Source organism: Solea senegalensis, linkage group LG2 (genome assembly GCF_019176455.1).
Source record: "Solea senegalensis isolate Sse05_10M linkage group LG2, IFAPA_SoseM_1, whole genome shotgun sequence".
NCBI lineage: Eukaryota > Metazoa > Chordata > Actinopteri > Pleuronectiformes > Soleidae > Solea > Solea senegalensis.
Genome location: NC_058022.1, coordinates 22,443,638 through 22,469,040, shown reverse-complemented (window position 1 = coordinate 22,469,040; position 25,403 = coordinate 22,443,638). Strand labels below are relative to the sequence as shown.

General features: G+C 39.6%; 1 protein-coding gene across 4 annotated transcripts in view; it reads left to right on the top strand.

Moving 5' to 3' along the window:
- mcf2la (mcf.2 cell line derived transforming sequence-like a) overlaps positions 1-25,403 on the top strand; it is a 60,073-nt gene that overhangs the window by 7,327 nt on the left and 27,343 nt on the right. For 3 of the 4 annotated variants that reach the window (XM_044019241.1, XM_044019239.1, XM_044019240.1), the window contains exons 2-3: positions 20,457-20,540; positions 24,120-24,234. In XM_044019241.1, coding sequence (XP_043875176.1) covers positions 20,457-20,540; positions 24,120-24,234 — 199 coding nt within the window. Of the gene's footprint in view, positions 1-20,456; positions 20,541-24,119; positions 24,235-25,068; positions 25,340-25,403 lie in introns of those variants that run through there. The other variant, XM_044019242.1, reaches the window with a different exon arrangement.

Here is a 25,403-nt window from a genome sequence, read left to right as displayed (position 1 = left end):
ATGTATGTGGGGTGTGTATATTGCACGGATAAGAAGTGTAAGAATATTGCACATATTGGAAGAGTTACTTAGTGTTAAGCACTCTTATTGCACTTGGATAAAAGGTGTTTGCAAACCTAGAGGTACGGGCCTGGATGGACCTGTACTTCCTTCCTGAGGGCAACAGTGAGAACAGGCTGTGCCCAGGGTGTGAGCTGTCACAGGTGATGCTGGTGGCTCTGCGCAGACAGAGAGGACAGCTGCACTCCTATGGTGCCCTGTGCTGACTTTCTGACTCTTTCCAGAGCCTTCTTGTCAGCCTGAGAGCTGCTCCTGAACCACACCAAGATGTTGTGCGTGAGGATGCTCTCCACAGAGCACCTGTAGAAGGACAGCAGCAGGTCCCGGGACACGTTTCTCAGTGACCTCAAAAAGTACAGGCGCTGCTGTGCCTTTTTCACAAGGGCATTGATGTTAGTCCTCCATGTGAGGTCCTGAGAAATGTACGTTCCCAGAAACCTGAAGTCACTGACCCTCTCCACCAGGTCTCCCCCTATGAGAAGAGGAGCAAGAACCTCCTTCCCTGTCCTGAAGTCAGCGTGCAGCAGCGTGGGGGCATCCTCCTCACTGACCTCGAACCTTGCGAAAAACTGATTCAGCTTCTCTGGAAGTTCAGTGCTGGTGCTAGTGGTGGGAGCACTGGAGCTGTTCATGTTTATGAGGTCCCGGATGCCCTGCCAAACATGTCGGGGGTTCCCCTCTGCGAAGTGCCCCTCGATTTTCCTGGCGTACGCTGCTTTCGCCCGCTTAATGCCCCTTCTCAGGTTGGCTCTACATGAACTGTACAGCTCCTTGTTACCAGACCTGAACGCAGAGTCCCTGTCCCTCAGCAGCTGTTTCACCTCACAGTTCATCCACTGTTTTTTATTTGGATAATGTCTGATGAGCTTCTCCTCTGTGACATTATCCGTGCATGTTTTAATGTAAAACGGAACCGTGGATGAGAAGTCTGTGAGGTTGTCCTGGGCAAAAATGTCCCGGTTGGTGGTGTTGAAGCAGTCCTGGAGCTGTGGGATGGTATTTCCGGACCAAAACCGTATGGATCTCACCTCAGACATTGTTCTTTGGATTAGAGGTCTGTATGATGGGGTGAGAAACAGGGACAGATGATCCGATTGTCCAAGATGTGGGTGGTGGGGAGACTTTGAATGCGGCCTTGATGTTGCTATAAACCTTATCCAGCACATTACGACCTCTCGTTGCACATGTAACATGCTGGTAAAACTTAAGGAGCACAGTTCTTAAATCCACATGGTTTAAGTCTCCAGCTATAATGAAGATACCATCCGGGTGGGCAGACTGTTGTCTGTTGAGCGCAGCTAGCTGCGTTAGCATTAGCACTCTGTGGTGTGTATATACGGCCATAATCATAACAACCGTGTGCTCTCGGGCCAGATAGAAGGGACGGCATCTGAGTGTTAAGTACTCCAAATCAGGGGAACAGTGTGTTTCTGTAACTGTAGCGTTGGTACACCACCTGTTGTTGGAGTAGATGATCAGTCCTCCTCCTCTGCTTTTCACCGAGTAACTCGTCCGGTCGGCTCGATGTGCCTTGCGTCCATTCACTTTTAAAAATGCACCTATAGGTGGGGGTTCCAATTTATTTTTACTTTCTTATCTACTGTCTTCTCCACACTCTCTTCCACTGTGTTCTCTTCACTCTCGGCTGTGTGTCTTTATGTTCTCGCTTTGTTAAGTGTAAACATCTTGCGCTGACTACATTAGCTCTTAGTGCTGGGGACACATGGAGATTCCCTCACTGAGTGAGTGAGTGAGTGAGTGAGTGGCTGACTGATTCGTTCAGTGTCTGCAGTGAGTGAATGAATCACTTCTGCTCTGCCTGCTGCCGCTGGATACTGTCTCACTCGAGTTGTAGCAGAGCTCAGCTAAACTGTGAGGCGAACGCATCGTTTCAGTAAGTGATTTAATTCAGTTCATTCACCCAAAAGATTAGTTCTTTTGAACAAACACTATCGTGCACATTTGTGCAACGGAAACTTATTTTCAGTCTTTACCCGACAACAAGACATACTATTTTCTGATTGGTTGTTAGGTTGCTAATTTAAAACAGCTGCATACGTGAGACTTAAGAGCTCTCCCCTCTGTCACGCATAAATGGACAAACTAAAAATATGTACAAAAAAATTATATATCAGCTCCTCTAAATTTTCTCAAATTTTTTACTTTTGCATAGCTGCTCCTCTTAATACCCACCATCTTGCACTTAATTGTGAGTGACCTGGTCATTACTCATGAGTGACCTGCGGCACCAGTCTGTGTCAGGAGTTTTCTAACTAGCGTCCTCTGTTATCAAATATATACTCAAAACCTCTTTGTCAAGCGTAAAAAAATCTGTGCTATATCAAGTGATCTGAAAAAGTGATCTATATCACTTTTTCAGTGATTGAGTTGTTTAAGAAGTGGCAGTTAATAAAGTCTGAAATGTTTGGCCCACAATTATATCTTCTCCTTTGACTTTTTTGTCTTCTTCTAATGGTGGAAAAGAGAGGAAGGAAAATTACAAGTACATGTTTTGGAGTGTGGAGAGTTGGTGAGTGCTGAAAATTGTCCAAAGCTTGTTGTGTGTCACTTGATTCACTTGATGAATCATTCATCAAGTGAATCGGTTACCTGTGATCATCCCTGTTGCTGGTCATCATGAGCTGTAACGTCTCTTTTTTCCATAAATCAGATTCTGCATGAGAATATTGCACAATCTGTAGGTGAGAAACAAGATTTGGAGCCTAGAAGCCTTCTGGTTTTCAACTCTGACCTATCATGATTTGGCTTTGGAGTCATTAGATTCCTAACTCAACTTTCTCTTAAAGATCCTGTAAAGCAAATTCAGCATTTCTTAAGAATTATGAATTATGAGATGAAAAGTCAAAATTATGAGACAAAAACTTATAACTATGAGATAAAAAATGTGCATGCGCCTCAACGGCAATGTTTGTAATGGCCCCCTCATCCATCACCTTGCTGGCCTAACCACACTCACAATGTGCAATCTTAAAGGAGGTGACTATAACAGGTGACTTTAGTTACATCGGATCGTTAAGTCTTTTAAACGACAGACTAAAATCTTTAACGATTATGTCTAACATCCGATGTAACCAAAGTAACCTCATAATTATGACTTTTTATCTCATAATTTCGACTTTTTATCTCATAATTTCGACTTTTTATCTCATAATTTCGACTTACTTTGAGGATATTTTATAATCTAGGATAAGTTTTACCTCTTTTTCCTTTTCTGGCGGAAATGGGCTTCCATACGTTTCACCTTTTTTTAGGCATGTCTAAAAACAGTGCTTTGTGACGCACAGGAGCCATAGTTACTGTACCTCAACTCCTGCTCACACACTTTAACTGCTGTCTTCCGCTCACTTGAGAGTCACTGCACGTGCAAAAAAAAATTATCAGTTTATGTATCTGATCTTGGCTAATAATAATATACAAGACAGTGGTGAGACCAGCGATGCTGTATGGTCTAGAGACAGTGGCACTAAGGAAAAGACAGGAAGCAGAGCTGGAGGTAGCAGAGATGAAGATGTTGAGGTTCTCTTTGGGAGTGACGAAGATGGATAGGATCAGGAATGAGTCAATCAGAGGAACAGCACATGTTAGATGTTTTGGAGGTAAGGTCAGAGAGGCCAGAATGAGATGGTTTGTTCATGTACAGAGGAGGGATAGTGAGTATATTGGTAGAAGGATGCTGGGGTTGGAACTGCCAGGCAGGAGGTCTAGAGGAAGACCAAAGAGAAGGTCTATGGATGTAGTGAAAGAGGACATGAACTTAGTTGGTGTGAGAGAGGGGGATACAGAGAACAGGGTGAGATGGTGGAGGTTGATTCGCTGTGGCGACCCCTGAAGGGAGCAGATGAAAGGAAAAGAAGATGTATCTGATCTTGCAGTTAAGCCTGACAAGTGATAATCTTTCCCCATGGTCCATACATAAACCTATGCTGTTGTTCCCTTTTTTAATAGATCTTTGATTAAATAAAAGAAAATCTTTCAAAGGTTACATAACATTTCCATTGCAGTCTTGTCAGTCAATTTGCCTCATCGAGTTTTTTAGGACTGAGCTGGTCTGTTTGTCAAATATTGTGTCACCGTCTATTTTTACTTCAAGATTGGTAACAGTATCTCACAGAAGGACCCAAGGAGTCAGTGGACGTGGTGTCAGGAGAGCCACTTGGACAGAGCAATACAACTTTTTTAACATTTAAACATCGAAGTTTAGCACAATCCATGCCTTAATATTAAAACATTTTACCAGTAAGTGGATAGCTTGTGAATTTAACATTGACCCCATGTTAGAGGACATACTGCTGTTGTTGAATTGGTCTGTTTCTGTGTGTCAAAGGTCATTGCACCTCTTGTCTCCAACCATGTTGTGTGTGTGTGTGTGTGTGTGTGTGTGTGTGTGTGTGTGTGTGTAACATCAGACAGTCCTCCAGCTGCCTTTGGCTTTGAACTTTGAGCAGCAGCCACCAGCGACGGCAGCTATTAACTAGCAGAGAACAGCTGGCTGCCAGCTTTGAACTACGTAATGAATTGCAATGAAAACACACAGAGGAGGAGAAGGAGGAGGTGTGTGTGTGTATGTCTTTTTGAGACTAACACATATAAAACACTCTCAAAATTGTCTGAAAACAGTGAGAAATGTTTCATATATATTCGTGCAGCAACAGAAGCCCCCAAATGCTTTTCCTCAAACAAAAATGAATCAAAACATTTTGTTTATTCTAAACAATAAGCATAACCAGGTTTGTAAAAAAAATTACGATTCATTTCTCGTCAAGCAACTGATCATCATTATGCCAAAATAGCAATTAAAAAGTCCCAGTGTTTCAAAAAAGCTTACACTCCCAGCAACGAGCATTGCCGTTTCGCTCGACATTGGTACTTTTATCTTTGAGTGTGAAGAAGGCAAACTGTTTTGACTTAAATACAATTATAAAGAGACAAGAGCAAGATTGTGCATAATGTAGCAACTCATTTACAATAATTTCTCTAACACCTAAAATCATTATAATAAATTAGAAAATACATTTCCAAGATAATTACCACTTAATTATGTACATGTCACTGCTTTATGTTTAAGTTACACTAGTTTTACACTAGTTATTGACGAAAAGTAGAAATCCTTGTAACCTGCATGATGACAGAGAAACACAGTTGAATAATTGAATTGAATTCATAATCAGAATGTTTGTTTGTATCATGCATCATCTGACCCCTTGACGAAAACACAGCCACAGTATCAACTAGCACCAGGCCAACACATTAAATATGTAGGCATGTGTAAAGAAACCCTGTAACTCACCCCCTTCCTCTCCTCATTCTCTCTAAATGTTCACCTCCTCTCTAAATCCAAACACACAAACAATATTTCAGATGCAGGAGTGTGACGTTATCTAATGTCCTCTCATACTGTGTACTGTATTTAAATCCTTGCATCAGATGCCATATTAATAATATAAGGATGTCTGATTTGAAAGTTAGTCAAAATAAATCCACACAAATGCTGTCTTCAGTAGTTGAACCGAACCAAATCTAAAAAAAAAAAAGAGCAGAATTTTTAGGTTAAATTGGATACTGAATGGGTTGTATGCATCATTTAGCCCCTCAGCTAAGACCTTGGAAAAAAGAATGAATGAACTGTGTAAGGGGGTAGAGCGAGGCAGCAGACATTCTTTCCAGGCCCCCCATAATCACTGTTTGTGTTTTGCTGCAATGCCCTACTTCCACACTCGTGAGAGTGTGTGTGTGTGTGAGAGCCTCAGTTTGATTTCATTCACTCCACAGAGGACAAAGCAGAGAGTTTTAAGAGTTTCAGTGAAGACGCCTGAATGTCTAATAAGTCTTCATTGTTGAATTTTCCCACGTGTGAATGGAACAAAACATATAAAATAAAAGAATTGATTGTTCAGAACGTTTTATGTCTTTGAGAAAGGTTGATTGCTTCTCTCAATTGAAAAAAAAATACTTTTTTTTTTTAAAATAAAAATCCAGTTTCTCCCTTTATGTGGAGAAACTGAGAAACTGATTTAAGATTTATGTGATTGACTTCAAAATAACATCAGGTGTTACGGATATGGCTGTGCATTAGTTACAAAACATTTATGCATGGTTGATATTGTGATTTGGGTCACAATAGTTTGCCATCTTTAAAAGGTGGGCAATAACTGCATTATGTTATATAAGTATACAACACCAATTTGTTCTTCATGTCTGAATTCATCGCGTTCCAAATGACAAGTTCAAAATGCAAAACCCTGGGCTAACCATTGTTAGCAATACCAGTCGATAACATTGCTTGACATGGTATTTTGCACAAACAACACAGCAACATGTCAATGCCATTTTAACAATATTTATTTTCAGTGCAACTCTGGAGGACTATATAGAATAATAAATAATGGATCAAATACTTTTTTTGTACTTTCATAACAATGATAATAATAAAAACAAAGACTTGGCTGCATATAAAAATCATCTACGTAAGATTTTTTTAATCTGTGCACAACTGAACAGGCTTTTGTCCCAAAATCTGTTAGTGATTTGTTGGTCCGTAAATGAACGTGTTAAAATCCTCTTTGACCTAGTTGGCTTTAAGATCACTTATGTTTTTGGAGCCTAACTGAATTTAGTGGGTAACTTTTATCAAATGGGGCCCACACAGTGGGATAGTGGTTAGCACTCTCGCCTTGCAGCGAGAAGACCCGGGTTTGAGCCCCGGTTGGAACAAGGGCCTTCCTGCATGGAGTTTGTATGTTCTCCCCGTGTGTGCGTGGGTTCTCTCCGGGTTCTCCGACTACCTCCCACAGTCCAAAAATGTATCAAATGTATTTTTATGCTTGGTTTCATAGTGGTGTTTCTCATTCCCACTTTTAACCACTGCCACTGTCTCAGAGCAAATGAGAGACAGCGGTTTTGTGACTCAATGACATGCTAGTTCCGACTCTGGGTCCACACAGGACAAATTCTAGGTCCGCACCGTGGTCCGCCTATTAGTGACCTATGCATTAGATGGTTCTCTATAACAGTATTTCCCAAGCTTTCAATATGGGAACCCAGTTTTTAAAGTATAACTATACTGTCCAACTGCATTTTTTCTTGTTAAAAATATATTCTAGAAAACTCAAATACACCATATATATTTAGTCACTATCCTCTATGTGTAACACTTTCATTTTTTTCAAAAATCGTTAGGCATTTCATTTGTATTGCTACTGAAAGTGTAAAAATATCATGTGGTGTGACCGTCCAGTCATGAATCCAGTTTTGGACATTTATTTAAAATGAATCTTAATCTATTCAAATGTATTTTCTGCCCTGTCTGGCATAAATTCTAAAGTGTTTTGTAACCTCATGTGAAATTACAGTGATCTTGTAATGATATTTCACTCTTATTTACACAAGTAAACTTTGTCCGAGTATGTCCGTTTTATGAAATATCATGTGGTGCGACCATGAAGAAACCACCATTTTGTAGCTTTCATTTTCAAAGCCACCCCAAGACAGGAAGTTACATCACAAACAACTTTGCAGAGGACCCACAGAATCAGTTAGCAGGTTTGTAACTCTCTCTCATTTTTTAAAATAACTGCTTTTGGCTGGTAGATAGTTTCCAAATATGGATGTCATGTGGTATGATCTCAAAAACACAAAAAATATTGATTTATTTTCACAAATTCATAATTTGATAGCAACTTTTGTTTAGGTGTATGCCTGTAAATTTTGATTGAATATGAAAATATCACGTGGTGCGACCAAATATCTTGTGGTGCGACCATTAGAGCTAGCTTTCAATGAGTTGTAGACTTATTTTAAAGGAAGTTTTTGTGTTTTAATATCATTTTGATGGTTTATATATTTAAAAGGTAGTAAATTGTTATTTTATTTAAAAGATAAAATTGTGCTTTTTCTTGATTTTTCATACAATTTAGAAGCAATGCTTTATGTTAAATCCTTATTGATAATATTGGGAAAAAAAAATAAAGAACAAATATTTGTAACATGTCATGTTGCCATTATGTCTTTCTAAAGTTTTTTTTAAAAATCCATTTCATCAGATGCCGCTCTCAAGCACTGAAGACCGTGCACCACAGGCCGTGTGAACTCTGACCCTGAGTACCTTGCAAAGAGAACAGAAAGGTTTATGTAAAAGCTAAAAAAAACTTTGTATTGAAAAGCAACTTGAATTACATGAAGTTATATTGTGTGGAGGAGATTTAAAATATAATACACATTTTAATTGAAATGTCAGTCTGCTGTATCTGAAAAAAAGCCAAACTGTATACACTGTAGCTTGACACAATACTAAATTTGTTTCAGCTACCAGAGAAGAAAGCAGCAGGGAAAGATTCCTTATGTAGGGAGGTATCGTGCTTTTGCAAACATGCCAAAATGAAAATATGCTCATGTTACCAGCCTGTAAAAGTTGACATGCAGAACACCACATCCAACATGGAGGAGGCCTCAACCTCACAGTCACAGAAGGGGGAAAGTGATCAGGGCTTATGTTTTGTGATTGTAACATACGATGAACTTCCATATGTAGGCCAAGTTCTTGAGGTTGTGGGAGAAGATATCAGGGTCAATGCTGTGCATACAGATCCTGTTGATCAGTAGTTTTACAAAGACACATACGAAGGTTAACATATAACAAAAAAACTTTGATGATGCACTTTGATGACAACATTGCTTTGATACCAACTATAACAATAAATAGATCAATAGAGTTACAGTTTTGCCTGGTGGAAGGTTTTACAGTCAGGGAGTAAGAACTTATTCAAGTGGCCACAAACTCCAGATTCCATATTCTACTATAAGAAAGATGTCATAGCAGTTATCTCTGAACCTGAGCCAACAACTTCTCGCTGTTCTAAATTGAGAAGCCAAAACTGGAACAAGTTTAAAAGTTCCTGGGGTTAAGGAAATACCTAAACCATATCTCCAACATTCATATAAGAATGAGGATGATGGTATGAATAGTTAGATGTCTTCAAGTTTGATGTGTCAGTGTTCATCTTGTTCCTCACTGATTTTGAAATTAAATGAAAAGTGTTGAAAAGAGATGTTTGTCTTCAATATTTAAATTAATAAAATCTGTTTTAAACAAATGATTGTCTCTTATTCTATTGATTTGTAAGAGATTTAAGCTGGTTTCATCATTTGGTGCGACCACCCATCATGTGGCGTGACCATTAATAGCAATAACTGTAGTAAAATAAAAAAGTGATACCTTCTTTCTGTGGCAGAAACTTATTCACTGATGGGGTAAGATGAAGTTAGTGGGATTTTGTTTACATTTTCATTATTTTTATGCATTTTACAGGAAAAATTAGCATGCAAACTACATGCAAAATGGTGACCGTGACTTTAGAGGAATGAGGATTATATCAGTATGTATGACAATTCAACAGAAATCCAAATAATTAGTTTCTAGACACATCATTTTACTAAGAACTTCTGAAAAAAGGGTAAATATGTTGATTAAATAAATACATTTTTAAGATGATTGATGGTCGCACCACATGACATTTTGGAGGGTAACAACCAATTAATTTATGTGAAAAACCACCAAAATATCGAAATTCAAGATTTTAACATGTATGCATGTACACATGACATTGTAAAGCTTTGACCAATTGCAATAGAAATTCATATTTATCATATTTTTAAATTCACCTGTTAAAAAACCTTATATGTCATTGACCCATATATGTCATGAAAGGAGCAAATGTACTTCACTGATTTGCATTTAGCTTTGTATTACAATAAGGGTAGTGTTTTTGAAAAATTGTGCTTTGTCACGGGTTGGGGCACGTGTGTACCGTCCGGTTTATGACACGCAACGTAGTGTAAGCCTTGAGCCAGTAACCCAGTGAAGTTTTTTTCCCTTCAGTATCGTTTCGTTCTCCTGTGTGGGAGCATTTCGGATTTACTGTAACTTGTGATGACAGCGGTAAAAATTTGGTGGACAATACTGGAACTGTATGCAAGCACTGTGTAGCGGGTCCTGGCTCGTTCCCCGCTGACAGATATATAGACAGTCCCTCTGAAATTTAAACACAAATCAGCGACGCAGAGTACATGTTGCTCGTTCTCCATTCAGCTGGATTATCTTTTATTTACATATTGACATTTTAACATTTGAATTACAATCCTGAATTATTTCTGTTATGTTTCTGCATTAAAACACTGGTCATAACCACATTGTTAATCACATACTCACATATGTCTGTTTCATGTACTTTCACACAATCAAGAAAACAAATATCGGTTTCAAAACAATCATTAATCTTTCTCCTGTCATACATTCAATTCTTTATTAAACATCTCTATTTCTATCTCTTTCATCAAGGGTATTTATATTGTATTTGTACATTTTATTTCAAGTCTGTACTTGATTAAACAGAATTCTTCTTTCTTGCAATTAAACATTAACATAACTGAAATAAAATCAAAATGGCTGACAATACTCGCCGCTATAATACCTGAACTTAAACTAGGAATGTGCATCCTTACCGAAGGCTAATCTGCACATTACCTTTATCTTTTACAGATCTGAACATATTACACACAACTACTTTTCATATATACAGAAATAATGCACAAATGCCCAGGAGCCGACAGAAACAAACACAAGTAAAGTGACTACGGCGGCGGACGCCATTTTCCCAATCGTGCCGGTCACGTACCACGACATTTACATATTTAAAACTTAAAACACTTGTCACACAAATTATACCTCACTGGGGATTCCTAAGAACTTGTCAAACATCTTAAGTCACATAAAAATGATAGACAACTGACCTGAAAGTTAAACACAAATCAGCGACGCAGAGTATATGTTGCTCGTTCTCCATTCAGCTGGATTATGAGCTCCATCTCCGCGACGCACTATGAGACTTCCAGTCACTCTACTGGTCAGTGCTGCCACCTACTGTCTGTTCGGTGCAACAGCATGTTATTATGTTTCTATTTAAAATATAGGCTGATACAAAAACAACACAATAAATTAAATAGTGACTTTTACATGAACTAAATAAATGATATCTCAACAAAATTATTATAGCTTATTTTGTGAGTATCACAACTGCACAACACGCATTACTTATGCTAGCGGCAACAAGCGAGCATCTTTCTGTAGCACTGACACAAGCAGTCACAGAATGGAATGGAAACTAGAATAAATATATAAACGTGTAAATGCAGCAATGTCTCTCCTCTTACTTTCAAAATCTCTGGATCGTTACAATGATGTGGTAACCCTGAATCAAGCTGCCTTATTATTTCAGTTTTTGCAAGATTGCATGATATGTCCTAAAGAATATCTGATAAAAAAATTTAATAATCTAATAATTAGGCTATAGATCTGATACATGGTATTTTTTGTGTAAAAAAAAAAAAAACGAAAAAAAACAACCAAACCCGAAAACCGTGGTACAGCAAGTGTGGCACGGAGCAGTTTAGGTTGGTTTTCCACTACAAAATAGTATCTACTCAATGTGGGCGGAGTGCCCGGCTGCATGAAAGTGATAGTGACTTGTAAAGCAGTTGTTTTCAGTGTAACTAAATCATTAGAATCAGTTCATTACAAATATTTCTTCAGTACTTCCTCCATGACTGGAGCACAGAATCCGTCTGACACAATCACTTATACAGCGGCAGGGTTTGTGATGCCGGTCCCAATCAGTAGTGATGTAGCTAAATAAACCAGACTCCTCTGTTAAATATTGAAATAAATATAATTTAAAACAAATAATAATATTTAGACATTTGCCTGGTAATTGTTGGAGATTAACTCACCTTTTAGGATTGTTAAGTCTTTTTAACTGATCTACAGTTCAGCATTGTTGGCTTGATTCTTGTGTCGGACGTTGCGCTCACACTCTTCCTGTGACGGCATTCTGGCGAATCAGTTGCCGGCAGCCTGGCGACATCACACATAGTATCAGCTCAGCTCTCTTGGAACCTCGCCAGAGCAGGGACTAAATAAAGTACCAGGTTTCAGGTACTATGCTAGTGAAAACACAAAATAAATGCACCGTACCGTTCCAAGGAGAGGCGAGTAGAGCTGGCGGAAACATGCCATAAATGACAACATGGTCATCTGGGTGGGCCAATCATAGGCCGGTTGCTGACCGGCGCCATAATGTATATAAAATAATGTTTGGATGTACATCTAGCATTCTCTCCTGTCCCGCTTCTTGTACTTCCTCTCTGGTTTGTGGTGGTGCAGGGTGTTTTAAAGCGGAATGCTTCCTGAGTCACCACTCTGACATCCTAATGTAATCCTATGATATCTGGAGCCATGCCCACTGACTTACTGGCATTATTAACATCAACATGTGTTTGTGCCAGTCTGTGTTGTAAAAACCTCCTCCCTGACCACAGGTGCCTCTGTGAGTACCTCCTCTTCCTAAAAACATCCTGTAAACAACTGCAGACCATCTTACTGTCTCAGTACCAAGTGTAGACTACTCATGAGACGAGTCCTGCATCATGTGGTATGAGTCACTGTCCAGCAAATTGTACAACTTCACCTGCTTTGATGAGACATAAAGTTTCTTGTAAATTGTATAGATTTTAAATTTATTGAATGTGGAGTGGTACATTTATATATATGTATATACATATACAGTACACCCTCTGGTGGAGCATAAAGTGGTAGATAATGGATGGATGGGTATTACAGTTTTTTCCACACTTTGGTATGCATCAAGGTTTTTGGGCCACTTTAACGGTATGTTTTCAATATATAAAACTACTCAGTCTAGCAAAGGCAATATTGCATTGTAAAAAATAACTTAAAGCACATATATTATCAACCCACAAACTTTAAACAATAGTGATCAATCAGATCAAATTAAACAGCAAAAATAAAACCACACAAATCAAATGTTAATATAAAGTTTAGTATTATCCAATAAAAATAAACAAAATTTTAACCCACTCACACAAACTGCTTAACATTATTCTGTCGTAAGATTGTTTGGGTGGAATGTATGGGCTGAAATATGTGCCACCAGAAACTGTATTTGAATCATTTATATTTGAATTTGAATTGCTAAATTAGAATTTGCATTGGAAAAATTTTCTATATTTTCACATTCAGTTCTCACAATTCAATTTCAGGTACAAGAGGGGCAGTAACGTATTGTGTCACTTGCTGGTGTTCTGCTGTGTGTCTCCTGTGCTCTCTGCTGTTTTATATCTACTGGAACTATCGTTTCACTGAACAAACACTCGTTTTATTACTAATACTAGTACTAAGACTAATACTTTCACCCGCTACTTTTGCTTAAACTCTATCGTTTACGTAGATCACGTAAGGTGTTTCTTTTCTTTGCTAGCGTAAAGTTCGCTTAGCAGCGATGGCTTCTCTCTCTCCCTCTCCTTCTCCTGCTCTCTCCTGTGTTGTGTGCCACATGTTTAGTTACTCCTCTGCCTCCTTTAACGATAAAAGTACTTGTAAAAAATGTAGCTTGATGGCTAGGGTGGAGGCGAGGCTTAGTGAAGTAGAAACTTGGCTCCGCACCATAGAAGCTAAATTAGTTAGCCAGTCCCCAGTAGTCGGTGCGGACCACATAGCATTAGCTCCCCCAGCAGCTCCCGTGCAGCAAACAGGGCAGCTGGGTGACTGTCCGCAGTAAGAGGCGTAGTGTTAAGCCTAAGAGTCCTGTCCACCACCAACCTGTTCACACCTCAAACAAGTTTTCCCCTCTCAGCACCACACAGACTGAGAAACCACCTCTGGTAATTGGTGACTCCATCCTGAGGAACGTAAAAATATCGACGCCAGCGACCACAGTCAGGTGTTTTCCCGGGGCCAGAGTGGGCGACATAGAGTTTTATCTGAAACTGCTGGCTACAGATAATCATAAATTCTTTATTATTATTATATTATTATTATTCACGTCGGCAGTAATGACACCCAATTACGCCAATCGGAGGTCACTAAAGTTAATGTAAGTCTGTGTGTAGGTATGCACAATCTATATCTGACAGCTTAATCTTCTCTGGTCCTTTGCCCAATGTAACCAGTGATGACATGTATAGCCGCATGTCGTCATTCAATCGCTGGCTGTCGGGGTGGTGTCCAGAAAACAACATTGTGTTTTTAGATAACTGGCAAAACTTCTGGGGGAAACCTGGTCTCATGAGGAGAGACGGCGTCCATCCCACTTTGGATGGAGAAGCTCTCTTATCTAGCAGCTTAGGGCATTTTATTAGAAACCCATGACAATCCAGAGTTGAGACCAGGACACAGAGTTGCAGTCTTTCATGCTTCTCTGTGCCTCTTTTCGAGCAGTCACCAATTAAAAACCCCATAGAGACTGTGTCTGCCACTCCACCTACTAAAGTAAAAACTAAAGTAAATAAAGTAAATAGTTCAATAACAAACAGAAGAGGAGTTAGACATTCTAACTTAATAAAGATTAAAACAAACAATAAAATAGAGTCAAATAATACCACTTTCAAATGTGGACTATTAAATATTAGGTCTCTCTCCTCAAAATCTGTTTTAATAAATGATCTTATTTCTGACAAATGTATTGATTTATTCTGTGTAAATTGGTTACATGAAGACGATTACGTCAGTCTAAATGAGTCAACTCCACCCACTCTTGCTAATACCCATATTCCTAGAAGCTCAGGCCGAGGAGGAGGAGTAGCAGCCATTTTTAATACTAAATTATTAATCAATCCCAAGCCCAAACCAGGATATTCATCATTTGAAAGCCTTATTCTTAATCTATCTCATCCTAGTTGGAAAGCACAGAAACCAATTATGATAGTCACAGTTTATCGTCCACCTGCACCTTATTCAGAGTTCCTATCAGAGTTCTCTGAGTTCTTATCTGAGTTAGTGCTTAAGACAGATAAAATCATAATTGTAGGGGATTTCAACATCCATGTAGATGTTGACCGTGATAGTCTTAGCTGCGCATTTAACTCGCTGTTGGAATCAATAGGTTTTATTCAACACCTTAATAAACCAACTCATTGCCTTAATCACACCCTCGACCTTGTTTTAACTTATGGTATTGATATTGATAACTTAAACATAGTTCCTCTAAACCAGGGGTGTCAAACTCATTTTTGTTCAGGGGCCACATACAGCACAATTTGATCTCAAGTGGGCCGTACCAGTAAAAATAGTAAAATAATAGCATAATAACCTATGAACAACAAGAACTCCTTTGTTTTTTCTCCTTTGTTTTACATTTAATGAAGGATATTTTTACAAAACATGAAATTCCTTGAGAAATATAAGTGCCAGCCGGTGCCAGCCGGTGCCTGTCTGATAATAATATTAATACATTCAAAGAGACAGTGCAACCTTTATTTAACTCGGTGCCATATGTCAGTACATCTGAAGGTACCTTTTGTGATTTTACTCCCGCCCTCATAGATAACCTTGTTGATAGTACAGCAGCCTCACTGCGTACTACATTAGATTGTGTTGCCCCTCTGAAAAAGAAAATGGTGAATCAGATGAGATGAGCACCATGGTTTAACTCCAATACTCGTGCTCTTAAACAGACGTTACATAGATTAGAAAGAAAATGGCGTTCCAGTAACCTAGAGGAACTTCATATAGCCTGGAAAGATGGTTTTGTAGCTTACAAAAAAGCCCTACACAAAGCTAAAGTTGCCTATTATTCTTCTCTAATTGAAGAAAATAAGAATAATCATAGATTTCTTTTCAGCACTGTAGCCAGGCTGACACAGAGCCACAGCTCCACTGAACCATCTATTCCTTTAACACTGAGCAGTGATGACTTTACAAACTTTTTTGTGAATAAAATAACATCAATTAGAGAAAAAATGTATCATCTCCTCCCTCATATTGGGACTGACTCATCTTCTAGCACAAGAAGATGAGTCTAAAATCTTAGAAAAGGCAGTTGCTAATCAATTATGTGAATATTTGCGCATTAATGGCCTGTTTGAACATTTTCAGTCAGGTTTTAGATTAAACCATAGCACAGAAACAGCACTAGTTAAAGTTAGTAACGATCTTCTCTTGGCGTCAGATAATGGTCTAGTTTCTTTACTGTTAGATCTTAGTGCTGCATTTGACACCATTGATCATGATATTCTACTGCAGAGATTGGAGCAGACTCTTGGTATCACAGGTGCTGCCCTCTGCTGGTTTAAAGCATACTTATCTGATAGATTCCAGTTTGTTCACGTTAATGATAAAGCCTCACTACAAACAAAAGTTAATTGTGGAGTTCCACAAGGCTCAGTGCTTGGGCCTATACTTTTTACCTTATATATGCTTCCTCTAGGGAACATTATTAGAAAGCATAACATACACTTTCATTGTTATGCAGATGACACACAGCTCTATTTATCAATGAGGCCGGATGAAATAAATCAGGTTGTTCAACTCCAGGAATGTCTCAGAGACATTAAGTCCTGGATGACCTGTAACTTTCTACTTCAACTCAGAAAAAAATGAGGTCATTATACTCGGCCCTAAACACCTCAGAGAAAAACTTTCCGATCACATTGTCACTTTAGATGACATCACCCTGGCTTCCAGTTCCACTGTGAGGAACCTTGGAGTTACTTTTGACCAGGAAATGTCTTTTGATTCACACATAAAACTAATTTCAGGATGCTGAAAAAATAGTTCATGCTTTTGTTACATCTAGATTAGATTACTGTAACTCCTTATTATCAGGATGTTCTAACAAGTCTGTTAGAACCCTTCAGTTAATTCAAAATGCTGCAGCACGAGTTCTGACAGGAACTCGAAAGAGAGACCATATAACTCCAGTGTTAGCTTCTCTACACTGGCTCCCCGTACAGTTTAGAATTAAATTTAAAATCCTCCTCCTCACGTACAAAGCACTTAATGGTCAGGCCCCTTCATACCTGAAAGACCTAGTCTTACCCTATCACCCTAATAGACCACTTAGGTCACAAAATACAGGTTTACTTGTGGTTACCAGAGTCTGTAAGAGTAGAATGGGAGGCAGAGCCTTTAGTTACCAGGCTCCTCTCCTGTGGAACCAGCTCCCAATGATAGTTCGGGAAGCGGACACTCTCTGTATTTAAAGTTAAACTTAAAACTTTCCTGTTTGATAAAGCTTATAGTTAGAGCTGGTTCAGGGAAACCTGGACCATCTCTGGGGGATTTTCCTGTGGTGCACGCAGATTCCCTCTTTCACACTCAGGATATGATTATGACTTTTTATATGTCATTAACTTTGTCTCTTTCTCTCCCTAGTTTGTGTCTTTCCTTTCTCCCCTCTCTCTCTCTGTATTCTCATCATGCAGGTTGCAGGATCAAGATCCAGTTTTCGAGGCTACGCTTATCATCACCATTATTATTATTTTGTAATTAAAAAGTCGATATCAGTAACTGTATAAACTTGTAACCTGATACAGTTGTTGTGTATCTGCTGCTGTTCTCCCTCTCTCTCTTCTGTCTCTACCTCATTTCCCTCTTGTCCTTTCTCTCCCCCCATTTTTCCTTTCACCCCAACCGGTCGAGGCAGATGACCGCACATCTCTGAGCCTGGTTCTGTCAGAGATTTCTTCCTGTTAAGAGGGAGTTTTTTTTCTCTCCACTGATGCCTAGTGTTTGCTCATTGTGTGAACTTTTGGGGTTCTCTGCTCTCTTTGATGTTGTCTATGTACAGTGCCTTGAGATAATGTATGTTATGATTTGGCGCTATACAAATTTAATTGAATTGAATTGAAGTATAGGAAGATCAATTACGCACATACACAGGTCTCCTCTTCGGCCAATCAGCAACAACGTTTTTGAGCACGTAACATAGTGGTCATTTGTTGCAAATGAGCACCACCCCTTTGGCTCCATTCATTCCTATAGAGTTGCTCACTCAGTACATATGCCAAAAAACTTTCTGTCGTCCGGATTTATTTTCAGGTTGTGAGGCCCAGAGTATTTGTATATAAATGGCAAAAACAATGATAGTGAATACAGTTTGCTGAAAAGTATAATGACGTAATTAAAGGTTAAAATTATCAATTTAATGGTTTATTTAATTGACCGTGGCTATTAGTTTATGTGTTGTCATGGGAATCGTGTTGTTTTCTTGGACTTGCCTGATTTCCCTAAATCAAATCAAATGTTGATTTTGATATATTGTATGCTAATAATCAAAGATGTTGTAAAATACTAAATCTTGCTGTCACAGAACTCTGGGATTTTATATATTATTGATTAAAGTAAGAAAAGAAAGATTAAGTATATTTATGATGACTAAAAAAAACTAATTTTTGGTCTCATTGCTATGCTTTGAATTTTGGTTTAAATTTCAAAGTTCAAATTTGTTTTTGTATAGGTGGTGTACAAAGAAAGCTAACTCATTGTTATAATAACTAAAAGTAAAAAAAAAAATCAAATAAAGTCAGGCCAGAAAACCTGCAGACTCATGATCATATTATTAGGAACAATAACACGCTCTTCCTGTGACGGCACTCTGGCCAGTCAGTGGCTGGCAGTCTGAGCAGTCATTGCAGGTACTATGCTATTGTAAACACTACTTAAACCATGGCATGGTATGGCGAGTGGAGCCGGTGGAAATGCGCCATATGTCAGTCTGCTCTCCTCAATGAATCCACACAGCAGCTTGTTAATACATCGATAATAGGTTTGAAAGTTAATGCTTATGAGTAACAAATAAATAACTTAACCCTGCTTTGTCGTAATAAAAAAAAAAGGAAACGGAAACCCCCTCATTGCCTTCATTTATTCACATTTCTCATAAAGTTTTCACATCATACGGTTCCATGACAGTAGCGCCGTTCACGAGACACCACATGGCCGCGCTTTGCTGTGCTCGTACACAGCTGTGACGTCACTCTGGGAAATAAGATTTTTCTGGGCTTTTTATGGTCTTTAGGAAGGTTTTACAAATATGAAACTCCATGAATTAAAAATAGAGAATATAAAGATCTATAAAAGCCTATGTCCATGTCTAGAGGTGTTTCTTTGTCTCTTTTACCATTGTGGTCAATGGCCCATGAGTATTTTGTTGTTGCATGATTGCCACCATGACAAAATTGTCTTCAAGGCAGAGGGGGTGGTGCTCTATCCAGTTCTTATAATACAACAAATGGCAACAAATGACCACTATGTTTTATGCTCAGAAACAGTAGGTGCTGAATGGCCGAAGAGGAGACCTATGTATCTGTGCTCGATTGCTTTTCCTTTACTCGCACCTGGATGTCCTTCACAATAAATTGAAATTGAATTTTGAGAACTGAATGTGAAAATATATATAATTTTTCCAATGCAATGATTAAAATTAAACAATATGAATTCTAATTATGTGATTCCAATTCAGTTTTTTTAATGCAACTATTCAAGTTTAGCCATTTAAATTTAAATATAAACGATTCAAATTCAGTTTCTGGTGGCACATAGTTCAGCCCATAGGAATGCCCCTTTCTGAATGTGACCAGTTTGTTTTGGTTTGCACTGAGATGGTAATTGAAGCCTTTCACTGCCAGACCTGCCATCCCACTTGGAAATCCTCCCCACTCTTGGCTCACACCAGCCTTTGTCTAAATGCACACATACACACATGCTCATTGTACTATGAAATTGGATGCAATCCTGCCGGTGCAACATTTGCCATACAAAAATGATAAAAACTATAATGATAAAAACTACCAACACATGTATAATTAAATAAAGCTGAAACAATGAGCATTATAAAAGAAAATGTTCTAAAAGGACAAATACACACACATAATGCAGCTACAGCTTCAGTTGTACGTTCCCTTAGCAGTGAGGACATAGTGGGCCAGATAAAACTGTTCTGCAGGCCGAATCTGGCCCCAGGGCCTTATGTTGCCCATGTGTATTGTTTGTTGTTGTTGTTCTTCTTCTTTTCCTTTCGGCTGCTCCCTTCAGGGGTCGCCACAGCGAATCAACCTCCTCCATCTCACCCTGTTCTCTGTATCCCCCTCTCTCACACCAAACATACTTCTCTGCCACTCCAGACTTCCTCATGCAATACCATAGTTCCGACACAATGCAGCTCCCTCTGACCTTCTCCATGTGTGTTGTTTGTTGATTGTAAAAATTGGTATTTTTTTCCAACATACTACAAAGTTATATGCATATGAAAAAGATCATATTTATGAACAGGTGAAAATGTGAGGCTGATCCAGATTACAATTAAGAGTTTAGTGTCAAGTTTTACAAAGGGAGTGACTGATACAAGAGCTAGTCATCAATTTTACAGTCTTTTTTTTTTGAATGAGATGAATCAGCTGGATCAGCCGAAGACATAAACTAAGTCTCTGAATCAGCAGCTATCGGCTGCTCTTTATATAAAACAAATTCCTCCTGTATGCATTGAGACTGACATTAACAAATCTGGCTTTAATCTGTTTCTCTCCAGATGGCATTGTGCAGAGGGAGGATGGCCCCCTTTTTGCAGCAGAAATTGGCTCTGAACTCCAGAAACAGTTTGCCGTTCTGCCAGGTTGGTTTTGTCTCTCTCTCCTTCACTCTGTGGCTGTGCACCAGTTGGCCAGGTCAACAAATTAACTGCAAATATACTGTTGACTTATTTGTCACTGTGTCACTTTATTTAAATGAAAATCTTTGTAATGGCCACTTAAACAAGTGCAATTAAATACTTACATATTATGCAAAATCAAATTTTTAACCATTTTAATACTTATATTTGGGACTCCCTACCAGTCGTCAAAGTGTGGAAAAAGAATACTCAGTCATGTTTTCGTGGTCCCCCTTAGTGTAAGTATAGGCGATAAAACACGCAATGTTGAATTCCCTGAGCTTATGACGGCAGCATGCGCATTTCACAGCAAATGTTACCGCCCCACCAGTAAGTTTACTTCGAGAGCGCCACCTTAGCTCCACCATGTCCCTGCGAGAGTGCAGGCGAGGGAGGAAGAGCGGTATTATGTCAACGCGGAGGGACAAGTGTGCTGTTGGTGGCTGCACAGTGGAGCACAGTGTTTTACAGAGGATTTTATATATGAAGCTAATGTGCCGGATAAAGTCAGCAAACGTGTGTTTGTCTGTTCGCACCACTTCACATCAGACTGCAGCCAGCGGTCGCCGTATTTAGTCAGGGGACGTATTTCAACAACGTACAAACACACACATTGTGAAGAAAAGGTCACATAGAGCTCATAACTGACCATTCTGATACGTCCTAATTAAAAATATGTGTTCAGAACGTCCTCCATGACCGGAGCACAGACTCAGTCTGATACAGTCACATATATAGCGGCAGTTTATGCAGCTTGCCGCTGGCGATCACCGGTGCTGTCCATGAGTGTTTTTAACTGATTTACAGTTCGGCACTGTTCGGCTTGCAAGAACAGTGGCACTCTTGCTGTTTTCCGCGCACGCTGCCATGTTGATATTGTCAGAGAACTAGTGGAGGGAGGGGGAGAGGAATGGAGCAGAGGGAACAGAAGCTGAGTGAGTGAGCGCAGTAACAAGGACAAATCAGAAACCGCCTGGAAAAAGTGGGTGTGTGTTTGCCTGTGTCTCATTTGCATATAAAGGGACAATGCACAAAACCGAGCGTTCTGAAAGGGGCGGGTTTAGCAGGGTTATTGAGCTGCTATGGTGCTTCATCCTTATGGTATTTTGACCAAAGCATGTCACTGACATGTTCATTAGGACACCAGGGAACTATTTTAACTGGGGAAATAGGGTATAATATGTCTCCTTTAAAGTGGTGAGGCTCGGGGGGAACCAGAACCACGCCGCGGCCGCGGAACGGCCGCGGCGTGGTTCTGCTTCGTCCTCTCCCAAACATCAATCCCCACCGGGCGCGTTACGGCAGCGGCGCGGAGCCTTGGGAGCCAGCGGTATTCACGGAAGATCGCGCGATAATCTCGAACAGACGCGAGATCCCGCGATAGACTGTGTGTATAAAGGAAACAACAACAACACAGCTTCTTTCATTGTCTATGTATTTCTCTTTTACATAAAGGATAAAATAAAAATAAATGGTTAAAAGTCAAAAAGTTATTCAGTCAAGTATTTCTATATATATAATATTTTAAAGTCATTAAAATGTCCAGTAACTTTGCACTGATCAGGACAAGGCAAGAAATATGTCATGTACTATATTAATTAATAATTAAACAGTTTGCAGGTACAGTACTTAAAGTACTTTCTGTAAAGTTTTTAGAATCACATTTTTATCATCTTAGCAGGACTTTATACTCACCATCCACTCCCAAAACTCCTGCAATTAAAAACCAGGCTTTGTCCTTTCTGACATTGTCCTTATAATAAGGATCTGTGGTGTCATAAAGGATTTTATATTTCTCCACTTCCATAATCAGTCTCTCGTCGTCCATTGTCTCCGAGACCCTCGGATCAAATGACTGTTGACCTGGGAGCACCGGTTATGACGTAACGTTGAGGTGAAGTTGTGACCTGCGTATTGTGTTTTATTTTGAAAGAGGGGCGGAAGTGTTTTGCTTTGATACTGTGTCGGACTTCCTGTCTTGTGCGATCTGCTTCGTTGAAATTTACGAGGTTCAGCAGCGGCAACGGAAAAAATAGAACTGATTCCTATTGATAGCGCTGCGGCGCGGCAAGCCGCTTCTGGGCCGCTGCTGATCCGCGCCGCTGCGCGGCCGGTGGGAATGCTCACATTGATTAGAATAGAAGCGATTTGCAACGGCTACCGGGCCGCTACCGTTCCGCGGCCGTTCCGCGTCCAGTGGAAATCCAGGGTTATGTAGATTACACTGGAGAATTATGATGTTGGTGCAAAAACACATTCAGAAGAACTTAAGTGGTTTATTTCAGGGGAAAATTGGTTATTTGCGCAATTCAATATAGAATGAAATACATCATCCATTTTATGACTTTAGTTTGACCTTTATCTCCAGGGTTCATACAGGTGCTTGTAATTCTTGAAAATGCTAGAATTTTTATGTTGTGTTTTCAAGATTTGACCTCTTTCCATTCAAAATTAATCTGCTGAAATCACGAGATCTCCATTCTTTGCATTTCCCTCTGATTTGTCAAACTACAACAACAGAAACTTAAAGTACATGCAAACATCAAATTGTCATCCAGTTTCTAGATTCTTGGCCTCTTGTATTTTCATCATATTTCATCAATTTGTTATTTGACTAAATGTCAATAGGACAAATTGCTCATTTGTCCTCAACAACTCTGAGTTATATGATATATTAATGTATGTGCTTCCTTTTTTGTTCCTTTATCCTGATCCCCGTCCTGAGTTACACAAAGAGGGTCTTTGCGTTCGCTCAGCAGAAACATAATGCTTTTTAAAGGTGAAATGATGATCTAGTTCATTAGTATGTGTAAATGCGAAGGAGTAGAGCAATAAAAAAGAGAACTCTGCCACTCACAGTCAGAGATTAGCCAAGTTTCTCTTTCCTCTGTTACTGATGACAGGTTGTCACGGATAGGACACACACACACACACCTACACACACATAAACCACATTTCCCATAGAAATGCACACAAAGCCTGGCAGCCTGTGACCAAGTGAAAAGGGAACTTGGCTTGTAACCGGAAGTTAGCCAGTTCAAGTCCCCACCAGGTCGAAAGGGCTGGGGTACCCCTGAGCAAGGTACCCAACCCCCATTGCTCCTGGGCGCTACTCAGTACCACTCTAGAATGAAGATGAGAATGCAGAGAATAATTTCCCCAAGGGGATTAATAAAGTATGTAAAATAATAAAAAAAAAAAGCTCAACGAAACAGAGAAGTGCACACACACACACAGTTTGGGACCCGAGTTGGGTTACCATGACCAAAATGGCCACCCAGTCACGGCATGTGAATAATTTATCAATGTTATAAGCTGTTTTGCAACTCGATCCATACTGTTAAAGAAAGTGGGCCAAGTGTGCGTGTGCGTATAAATGATTAAATAATATTACAGCTACAATATACTTTAATATAAGTCACATAGGTACATGACCAATGCATTTTTGTATTCTGCTGTTATATAAAATAAGGAAATCACAACATGTTGTCACAGCCTGGATCTCATATTGACCTTGTCACCCTTCCTAATTTACCTCTCCAGGTGGGCGTGGACTGAATGGCTGTCCCGTCATTGTCTTCCCAGAATTCCCAGGGTTCAGCGAGCTGGAGGAGGAGGAGCTCCACAATGTCCTTACCTACCTCACCAGCATCCCCAGGTTAGTGTTACATGTGGAACTTCTATGACATCAGAATGTAAACAATGTGAAAGTAAAAAGCAATACCACGTGGATCCAGCAGGTGTCAGCACAGTACCAATGTGAATCCACAGGGAAAGCCCCAGAAACGACAAAGAGAAAGATAAGGTGAAGGAAATTATGTACTGAGATTATTATTTATCCCTGTGATGGACTGGCAAACTGTGCAGGGTGTGACCCCACATATCTTCCTATGTCAGCTGACATTGGCACAGTTCCCCCTGCCACCCCTTTATGTGGAGGATAAAGTGGTAGAAAATGGATGGATTATTTTTTTTTTCCAGAGGCTCTATAATCAGGACAGAATATTCTTTTATTTTTAAAATTTATCAAAAAGAAATACAACGAAGACCATTGTCCTGAGAGATATCCCTCCCTCCTCCCCTCCCTCTCCTTTACCTTTAATGCTGCACTCCCGTGGTGCTCACATACTGTCACCAGACATGTTTGTTTTTTTTAAAAAGTAAGAGAAAGGATGGCGATGTATTCAACTGTACATATGCAACTGTTTATCAGTCCGTCTTTGTATGTATTTTACTGTGCCTCATCACCTTTCACATCATCCCTCTCTCCTATACCAACCCGACCTCCCTCCATCCCTCCCTCTGAATCCCCCCTCCTTTATGCCCCACAAGCAATTTTCACCCGGCTGCCAGGCAGCTGCACTCTGAGCTCTGATTGGCTGTGGAGGGAACAGCAAGGTGCAGAGCTTGGCCTTAATTGGCTGTGTGAGAAGCTGGTGGTGGAGAATCAGAGAGAGAGAAAGACAAGGGGGAGGGAGCTGCTCTTCAAGGATGGGAACACTCTACCCTCTCCATCTGCAAGCTGCAAACAGATGATTGTGGATACAGGACCGGAGGACTGACATCATGGGAATAAAGGAAGATTGGATTATTTTTGGATGATTACAATGGAATACTGAGATTTGTTTTTATCCCATTTTGTCCTGGAAAAGCACAGATTTCCAATTCAACCATTTTATGTGCTTGAATATTTTTTTCCTTTGGAACGAGGATTTGCCGCCACAGCATCCACTGGGTAGCGTAGTGTGTCCATTTGCTTCTATGTGAGTGTGATGATGAAAACTGTCTTATGTTGACAACCAGGTGGACCACATCTTGCTCATTTTT